Source organism: Lissotriton vulgaris, chromosome 10 (assembly GCF_964263255.1).
Source record: "Lissotriton vulgaris chromosome 10, aLisVul1.2, whole genome shotgun sequence".
NCBI classification, from domain to species: domain Eukaryota; kingdom Metazoa; phylum Chordata; class Amphibia; order Caudata; family Salamandridae; genus Lissotriton; species Lissotriton vulgaris.
In genome coordinates, this window is record NC_141698.1 from 640181746 (window position 1) to 640191747 (window position 10002).

At 47.5% G+C, this 10002-nt stretch overlaps 1 protein-coding gene across 1 annotated transcript; it reads right to left on the minus strand.

The window, feature by feature from the left end:
• Positions 1-7355: 7355 nt before the first annotated feature.
• On the minus strand, positions 7356-9055 carry LOC147688623 (uncharacterized). Its single transcript, XM_086939947.1, has 2 exons — positions 8635-9055; positions 7356-8359 (listed from the first exon to the last, which is right to left on the minus strand). Exons 1-2 carry the CDS (start codon positions 9053-9055, stop codon positions 7356-7358), a joined length of 1425 nt encoding a protein of 474 aa, XP_086796073.1.
• Between the last annotated feature and the right edge of the window lie 947 nt (positions 9056-10002).

Genomic DNA, 10002 nt, shown 5'->3' on the forward strand with positions numbered 1-10002 from the left:
ACCTAACATGGCTCTACAGAGGATGCCACCTTGTGTAAAATGCACCTGCCAGTGGTCAATTGTGGAAGTGCTAATACTCCTGACCATCTTGGCTTTAGATTGGCCATAGCCGAATGTGCATTCAAAGTGCGTAACCGCCCCCAACTGCATAATAATTAAAGAAGACTTTTGTTAGAAAACATTATCTTAAGCATGCACAGCAAGATCTAATTCATACAAATGATATCTAGTGCATAGTATTGTTACAATTGACTCTATAGTTACTAGAAATAGCTAAATATGATAAAAACAGAGAATGCCTTGTATTGAAGAACAGGTCCTATTTTGGTTTGGGGGGATATCTGTGTAAATATTAATAGGCAGCAGAAGAAAAAATCTATGTTAGCAGATGCGATAGTCAGATTACTAAGGGCTTGATTTATATGTTGATGGTGTGTATACTCTTTTGCAACGGCGATGGAGTATACACACCGCCAACATACTGGTCCGTCCGCTGAGTTGGCCACACCATCATGGCTAAAGTCAAACCTCTCCGACGGCCTTGCGGAGTAGGGGGCGTCAGAGACATGGCTGTATGCCCGCCCACCCAATCAGGATGGGCAGACATGTAGCCCTGGCAATCCCTAGCAGTGAGGGATAGTGAAAACCAAATAATTTTCGCCCTACCAAAGTAGATGACTTCCATGGCAAGTGGAGCATTACATTTTTTAATAAAAAAAAAAAGAGTTTCGAGATTTTCTTTTTTAAAATAAAATAAGAAATCTGTTTCATGCAGGGTTGCGTTATGCTTTTGCAGCCCTGCACCATGCAGAGAGATTCTTTGGCAGGAACCACAATGATGGTGATTCCTGCCAAGAAGACTGTTAAGTCAAGCAAAAAATCCCTTTGCTTTCCTGCCAATGCATTACAAATGACCTCCTGTTTCCCCGTCCCTTAAAAATTTGCCTGGAGGTCCCTCCATCATGGGGACAGAGTAATTTACTCTGTCCCCATGGCCGAACAGCAGGCTGTCTTTCAATATATAAATTAGGGCCTAAATCCATGTTTACCTACATATATTTAGCGTGACAATACAGTGGCGGTCAATTTATTTGTTTCGATATATTTGAAAGTCGATATAAAAAAGTTGATAATGGGGTACACCATCCTTGAGCTCACAATTACTTTAGTGCTTGTCAAAGAAAACAACTTCATGTACAGTTATTTTTACATTTCGGACTTTGGGTCTCAAGGCATGATGAAAAATATGCCCCAGGCTGTTTTTTCCTGAGCTAGGAGCACACATCTTTAGCCCCAAGCTAATGCAGAACAAATCGGATTCTATTGCACAGTGGACAGGTTTTGTGAAAACATAAGTCTAGATGAAAGCAGCAGCATATTTACTGTATGATGATTTGTGGACTCAACGACTGGAACCGGGAAATGGAGGTCCATGACAAGATTAGGCACCTTCCCCATAGGTGCAAATATTAATAAAGCCTTTCAGATAGGCTTTTCTTTAAATGACACACACACACACACAAGCACACCCACACATACACTCACACACACACCCATATTGTGTCACTCCTTGATGGGAAACGTCCTTTTACCCTGCAGTCAGAACAACGACCTGCCTTTACATAGCAGTCACTACCCTACTGCCTAGTTACTGTCCATTCCTTTACCCCGCCAGTCATTACAATGACTTGTGTCAGGGGGCTCATTGTTGGACTGATGTTGGATTTTAAGCCCAACACCTTTCCAGCTGCTGCGTAGACTAGAGTTGGAATTGAAATGTATACTATTCCAAAGTCCAGTGCCCCCCCCCCCCCCCCAAGTCAAGTCGTTATAACAATTTGCGTGGTAAAATAACACGTGGTAACGTCGCTGTCGGGGTAGTGACTGGGTAAATTCATGCGAGGTTCCATCATACAATCTCCAAGAAAAGGCACCTGCTTGTGTTGGTATTTTGAATACATTGTCTATATATAATTTTAGTACATTGAAAAATTAGTTAATTCTGTATAGCTTGATGCTGAATAAATGCTTCATAAATATATTCAAAATAATAACGATAACTGTGCACAGTAAACCGAATGGTACTTGAATTGTATTTTGTCAAAATAATTGCTGAGCCCAATCTTGCTTGATCTGCAATAGATTTTTCATGGAAGTCAGAGCAAGGCCGCCTATTACTTAGCGGTAAATCGAAACTGCCTAACAGCAGGATATAGGATCACTAAACACCTCGCACATCAAAGCCTGGCTGATTCCTTTCTTTCCTGTAAGTACATTTGTCAAAGCTGGAGTGAAGGGCGCCGTGTTTGATGTTCCTGCCCTCGGAGGTTTGCTACAGATGCCTGTTTTTGAACATCTGAAGAGTTTGTCTGTTTGTTTCTACAGCATATATTTCCATTACATTTGAGAACAGGTGTGAAGTGTGGTGTGTAAGATGAAAATAGGTTATTTCGGGCCGTTCTCCTGCCTCGTAAGAGAAGATACACATTAGAGCCATTTTCAAGGTAAGGTTGGCCTTTTTCCAGACAGTAAACACAGTATGGCAGACAGTCATTGCTAGCGATTGCTCCTGCTCTTAGAGTGTCATTGTAAACCTCCAAAGAATGGTACAGCAATTTCAATATTGTTTAACAAAATATCGCCTCATTGAAGTCAATATAGAAAATCGACCTCAGTGGAATGATGTTTAACGTTTAAGATACAATAGTTGTCCCCCGATTTGTAGTGACATATTTCGCGCAGGTGCAAAATCTGCAGGCAGTGCTGGCACTGGAAACAATGGCGCCAGGAACCCATACTAGGGGGTGAAGGCGTGGCAGCAGAAAGTGGGTGGAGTTACCAGGGGCCGAGTCATCAAAAGTCGAGTCTGACAACCAAGTTATTCATTTGTCTTTTGAAACCCTGCCGCAAAGAAATAGGCGATAAGGACAAATGTGATTAAAAATCTGTTATGGCCTACATATTAGATCACAATGAGGCTGCCTTTTAAAACATCTGATAGGATAAGCCACCTGCTGCAGATATCTTTGTGTGCACTGATAATTTCAGAGGATTATAATAATTGGTAAAAATAACTCTGGAGAATAATGCACTTACTGGAAAGGTCTGTGGGGCATATTACCGAGCTTAAGCGAAAAATATCGCTAAGCTTGGTTAACGGCCAAAATTATATCGCCGAGCTTCGCCTATTTTTTTCGCTTAGGAGCCTTGATATTATCAAGGTTTATCTCCTAAGCGATAAAAATCAGCCAAAATGCATGAATATCGCTGAAAAGTCAGCGATATTCATGCATTACCGAGCAAATGCTCTTAGCCATGTTATCCACCTCCCATTGGATAACATGGCTAAGAACTGCTCTGGGCAGACGTTAGCTTTTGGAGATAATTGCGCTTAGCGCGATTATTTCCAAAAGTTGGTAATAGGGGATAGCGATGTTAGCGACTGTTTCCAGTCGCTAACATCTTGGCACGCCCACTTTGCATGTCATTAGCGATAATTATCGCTGACATGCAAAGTGGGCCCCTAAATGCCCGCTATCGCCTATTAGCTGTCGCTAACTGGTGTTAGCGACAGCTAGGTAATAGGGTGATTAAATTATCGCCGCTTTAGCGGGAAAAATTCCAGCTAAAGTGGCGATAAGGCCCTGGTAATATGCCCCTCTGTTTTCTCGAAGCAGTTTTGAATCCTAAAGCAGTTCATGTAACATAGAGATCACAGTCACAGATTTGTTTTTTTTGTAGATAGGTAAGTGGGTTGCTGCTTTTGACACAGAGACATTTTTTTCCTGCAGTTCATAAGTTGCAATCCTCTCAGTGTAGCTTAGTGAGCTATGAACTAGCATCACGGAACTGCATGCAAACTGCAAACCATAGGTTTAGAAAGAACCTTAATGTCTACTTTCTCAAACTGCTGTGAAGGTTGCTATGAAGGGTTCCTTTGGGCAGTTACAAATTCTTAATCATACAGACAATGTCAATCTCTATTTAACGCTTTAAGGCCTGACTTTGTGTTTCTCCCAACCATGCACTCCTAACATAAAATGCTTACCAGCATGGACAATACATCTACAGGTTGTAACCCTAATTGCTTAATGTAACATATGTTGTACACTGATTTACTAGTATGACTTGCTGTCGCTGTATAATGTGTGGGTGTTGTTTAAAGCGCTCTAATTTCTGTTTGGTTGAGTAGCGCTATAAAAGAATTAAATACAAAATAAATTAGTTAGTTGTGAACGGGCCATGTCCCCTACCTCGCCAAAGCCGCCTCTTCCCTCAAGGTCCCGGACCTCGCCATCCGATCCTGTGGCGTCCCTAGCAACCCTGACTCCACCCTTCTCTCCTTCTTTGCAGAACCAATCGCGACGAGCGGAAAACCGGAAGGACTCCCCAGTAACCCCAAAAGTCCCTCCCCCAACCTGGAGGCGGAGTGTGGAAAAGCCGGAACCGAAGAGGGCAGTTCGTTCAAGGAGTTGGATTCGTGGCAGGAGACGGCTTGTGGTGAACCTGAGCAGAAGTACGGTGAAGCTGAAGAAGACGAGCAAGTCTGGACCAAGGACTGGTGGAGTCCGGTGGAGGAGGCTGGAGAGCGGCCGCAACTCGTGGGAGAGTTGCGGCGGGCATGTGAGTAATGACCCCTTTGTACATTAAGAGTGTAAATAGTAGTAGCATAAATAGTCACGCCCTCACCTTGCACCCAGCACTGTATATAGTGTATAGTACCTGTTTTCAGTCACGAGAACAACTGCATATAATACCCCGCACTTGCCCCTCACTCCGTCACCCATCTGCCCTCCTAATCTTCCTCTTTCCCTCTCTTGACCCGTCCCCTGCCTTCCTCAGGCTCCGTTCAAATCCCGCACCCCCTGGTGAAGGTATACGGCACCGACGCATTCTAGCTAGTCGTATTAACGGCCCTTTTTCTCTCTCCCCTTCCCATACCTCTGAGGGACCATCATCCCGGTGACCAGCCAACTAGACCCCGGTGGAAGAAGCCCCAACACGACGTGTCCCCTCTTTGAGGAACCATTGTCTCGACGTCTGGCCAAGCACCACTTCAAGACCCTTCTTCTCTGCATTGCGCTGCTCTCTTCCCCCACCCCTCCGAAGTATTACTGGACTCTGTATATTTACAATAAAACCGGCTAAGAGATAGCCCACTATATACGGCCTCCACGCCTGTTATTCCGGTCCGCGTACACCCTACGATCACATTAGTGCTATTTAAAATAATTGTATATTTGCCCACACAGAATGATACTTCTGACGTTCTTACAGTGCATGCATTCTCATATATACAGCGGTTGAACAAAGTCAAAAGCCAGCCTCCAAATCATAGATTCTCTTAAGTACTTGTGAAAGGATATCAAGTTTTTTGCCATTGTTTCCCTCCATTGCATTGGAATCTAGGGCCCGATGTAGGTAGGCCGTTACCGATCGGTAACGGCCGAAAATACCGATTTTGGGCCCTTACCGATCGGTATACTGCCATCGAGATGTAGGGCAAAGAAAAAAGTCGAAATCGGTCCAAAAACCGAATCGGAATGAGTACCGATTCGGAAATAATCCGATACGTACATACCGAAAATCGGATATGTAACGAATCGGTAACACACCGATTCGGATTAAAATACCGATTCGGTCCATGTACCGAATCGGTAGTGACACCGATTCAGACATAAACCGAATTGGTCCATGTACCGATTCGGTAGTGACACCGAATCGGACATAACCCGAATCGGTCCATGTACCGAATCGGTAGTGACACCGAATCGGACATAAACCGAATCGGTCCATGTACCGATTCGGTTGTGACACCGAATCGGACATAAGCCGAATCGGATAACCTACCGAATCGGTAGAATCACCGATCGGGAAAGTCCCCGATTCGGACAGATGGGGAGATGTAGGGAAGCACAGAAACACTGATTTCGGCTCAAATTCGGTGTTATTCACTCGGTATTTACCATGGATTACAATCAGGTGGTAACCAACTCCAACACATTAAAACAGACCCAAAATGCATTGCAACTTGCAGGATGGCAGCTTTTTATGTCATTGCGAGGCGGCTACGGCTACAGCAGGAAGGACAGAGGGAATGGCAAAGAGAGGAACAGGTCTACAGACAGAGGATCACCCTGTTCATGCTCACAGAGGCAGAGATCCTACAGAGGTACAGGCTGGACTCAGACACCATTCTGGAGCTCATCAGGGACCTCAAACCACTGTTGGACCACCCCACCCCAAGGGCACACGCCATCCCAGCACACGTCCAGGTGCTATGCAGCTTACACCTGCTTGCGTCTGGCAGCTATCAAAGTGGAGTTGCGGCGGTAGGAGGGGTGACCCAGAGCAGCCTGTCAAGGTTCTTCCACACATTCCTTGACGCCATGATACACAGGATGGACCAATACATCTCTTTCCCTGCAACCCACGCAGAACTGCTACAAACTAAAGCTGACTTCTACCAGATGGCACAATTTCCCCAAATCATTGGCTGCATAGATGGCACGCACATTCCGATTTGCCCCCCAGCTGACACAGAATACATATACCGCAATCGGAAGTCTACGCACACCATCAACGTGCAGGTGATCTGCAATGCGAAGTGCACCATCACAGACCTGGTAGCAAAATTCCCAGGGAGTACCCACGACTCCTACATTTTTCAACAGAGCGGCATCTATGCACGGCTGATGGCTGGCGCATTTGGTGAAGGATACCTCCTAGGTGAGACACATCATCAGACCCCCATAACACAAAGTAGCTAGGTGTGATACATGTATGCATGTGAGTAATGTAACCCCTTTTCCTTCCAGGCGACAGTGCATATGCCCTCCGCTCTTTCATACTCACCCCCTACCTCAACCCCTCCACACCCAGCCAAAGGAGGTATAACCGGGCCCACAAAAGCACAAGGAATGTAGTTGAACGGACCTTTGGCATCTGGAAAAGTCGATTCAGATGCCTGCACAAGAGTGGAGGTGCAAGGCAGTATACCCCCATCACCTGCTGCAAGATCATAGCTGTCTGTGCAATGTTGCACAACCTTGCGGTGAAGAAGGGCACTGAGGTGGAGTTGTCTGACTACGAGGACCATGACAACAACGATGCTGTGCCACTAACACAGCCTGCTGGGGTGTCTACGCCAAGTGATGGCAGATACAGACGTGAGGAGATTACAGAAAACTATTTCTGAGTGAGTACAGATGCACAGACAGGTAAATGGTTGTGGTGAAAAGCAAATTTTAATAATGTTGCAACACCGTTACTGCACTGATGTGCAACAAAATAATATGTAAAAGTAAAGAAAACAAATGTCCAAGGTCCGGGTTGCCTCACCCGCCCTGGCAAGCCTACTTCTTGGAGCGCTTGGCAGCCCCACTGGGGTGTGCCTCACCCCCTTCCACATGTCCTGCGGCTTCTGCGGAGAGCCTGGTGCTCCTGCGCGGCTCTGACGCAGCGCTGGCCGGGCTGCTGCGGCTGCTGCTGTCCCCAGCATCCCCCAGGTCCAGGGCTGGATTGGCGGCAGTGTTGGAGATTATCATTGCCTCCATGGCTGTAGTGATGCGGGCCATTCCCCTGGTGACCTCGGCGGTGTTTTGAGTGAGACTTGCCTCCATATTGGCACCACGCTGACACAGTTGCGCGGTCGCAGCAGCTAGGCGGCTAATGGAGCGGTTTTGCACGTGGGCATCCCGCCTGCGCGAATGCTCATGCTCCTCAAGTCTTCCGCATAACTGTGTTATGGCTGTGGTCAGCCTGCCAAGACCTGCAGCTACCTCCTTGTTAGTGTCTACAAATGCCTTGAAACCTTTCACCATCTCGCCCATCTGCAGGTTGTGCTGGCGGAGCTGGCCCTGGCAGGCCATGATGGACTTTGCCTGCTGCCGTTGGATTTTTACCATGCTGCCTTCAAGGCCCTGGAAGACACTGCCCTCCGGTGCCGGCGCTGCAGTGCTTGAAATGGCACGCCTCCGGGTACTGCTGCTGCCGCCCTGCTGTGTGGGCTGGGGTGCCACTGGTGTGGGTGTGATGGTGGGCGGGGCCTGACCCGCTGCTCCCTGGATAGGGTTGACTGGAGCCACAGCCATACTCGTGGCAGGAGGTGGTGTAGGTGCAGGGTGGGCCCTTGTCGGAGAGTTCTCAGGGGAGAACAGCAAGGGGGGTGTGCCTGGCATTTGTGGGGAGTGTAGGAATGTATAGTTGATTACCAGTTCTCCCTCATTACCCTGGTCAATGCTGTTGTCCTCCTCCTCCTCCTCGGCAGCCTGACTCGTGCTAGGCCCTGCCACCGCACTGGTAGTTGGTGCTGGTGCTGGTGCCTCTGAAGGTAGTGGTCCTCCGCCTGATGGTGCCCCTAGGTATAAAGAAGCATTTGTTAATTGAGTGCCGATGTATTACAGTCACTACAATTAAAGCATTGCACATGTCCTTGCATCTCCTTTGAATGTGTTCCACTCTTTTCTATCTTGTGGTTCTGCACTGCCAAATTTTGCTAACTTCTGCTGACTACATATACCATGATGCTTTTCTCTTGTATGTTGGTTACAGTACTGGGCTGAGGTTTGCCTGTGCATTGTGTCTAAAGGGGAGGTGTCTGGTAGGGTGTGTCATGATGCGCATACTTCTTACCTGTAGATGTAGCTCTGGCTGAGCTGTCCAGGGTCCCGATCCCTGTCACACACTCCCTCTCGATGGTGCTGGACACCAGTTCCTCCAGCTCAGTGAGGGGTGGTGCCGGGTTCCTGCCCCCACCTGTCAGTCCTGCTTGCCTCTGGATCTCAGCCATCTTTCGTTTGGTCAGGCTGCGAATGTCATAGAAGCGTTTTTTCAGGTCATCAAGGGACCTGGGGGTGACACCTACTGCGTTGACCTTTTCTGCTATCTCACTCCAGAGCCTCCTCTTCGTGCTGTCCGGCACAGTGAGGGACAGCCTCCCGAAGAGCTGCCTGTGCACCCTCACCACCTCCTCCACCAACACCTGCAGCTCCATGCTACTGAACTTTGGCTTTCTCTTCTGGCCAGCCTTCTGGCTCTCACTGGTGTTTGCCATCTTGCTCTACACAGTTCTCTGCCTCCTGCTCCCACTGCTGCTCACTGTGAGTGTTCAGCTCAGGCTGGCTCTCCAGAATGTTCTTAATGAGCTGCACCTGCCTTGGTTGCCACTCCCTGCTTGGGTGGGGGAGGGGGGATCCACCTCATTGGCTGTATCGGATTTTACCGAATCGAATTTTACCGATTCGGATTTTACCGAATCGGATTTTACCGATTCGGATTCTACCGAATCAGATTTAACCGAATCGGATCGTTCAATGCATTCCTATGGGCTTTTTGGCCATGGGGGTGTATTCCGACCTCCGAATCGGTAATTGCCGAATCGGATTTTGCCGATTCGGTGATTTCCGATTCGGTGGTAGCCGATTCGGTAATTTCCGATTCGGTAGTAGCCGATTCGGTACTTTCCGACTCGGTCCGTGCCGATTCGGTACGTATCGAATCACACTACCGATGCCGACCGAATCGGTATTTTCTCGGTGTTTTTTTCCTACATCTCGTTTTCCGATTTCTGAATACCGATTCGGCCCGCCTCGGTATTTTGAAATCGGAAAAACCCATTTACCTACATCGGGCCCCTAGTTCCTAGGCTATAAATAACTCCCAGCCTGGATGAAGCTTGATTAAAAGCAGGGCTGATATCCCTTTTACTCAGGCCTTTATTTTGGGCCCAGCTGGATTTGAAACTAAAGAAAGCCCACTTGCCCCCTGCAGGTCGGTGCTTTTATAGGAAAGAAGACAACATAAGATGCGGCTGAATGTGTCTCGCTATTAGCAGATTATACCAGGACAAATTCCCATATTTCACTGAAGCCTTTCTGGACCTCGGATTCAGTTCAGTAATTCCTGCCAGATATGGCTCGATTCCCCTTATTTCCTGCACTGTCTGCAGGGGGAATTACTACAGAAAAAGAGATAGTAGGGCTGCAACAATTCTGGCAGAGG

Coding starts and splice junctions, on each gene's coding strand:
- LOC147688623 (XM_086939947.1), bottom strand. CDS start 9,055: ATGGCAAACACCAGTGAGAGCCAGAAGGCTGGCCAGAAGAGAAAGCCA. Junction 8,360..8,634: donor AGCCAGAGCTACATCTACAG/GTAAGAAGTATG, acceptor CTTTATACCTAG/GGGCACCATCAGGCGGAGGA.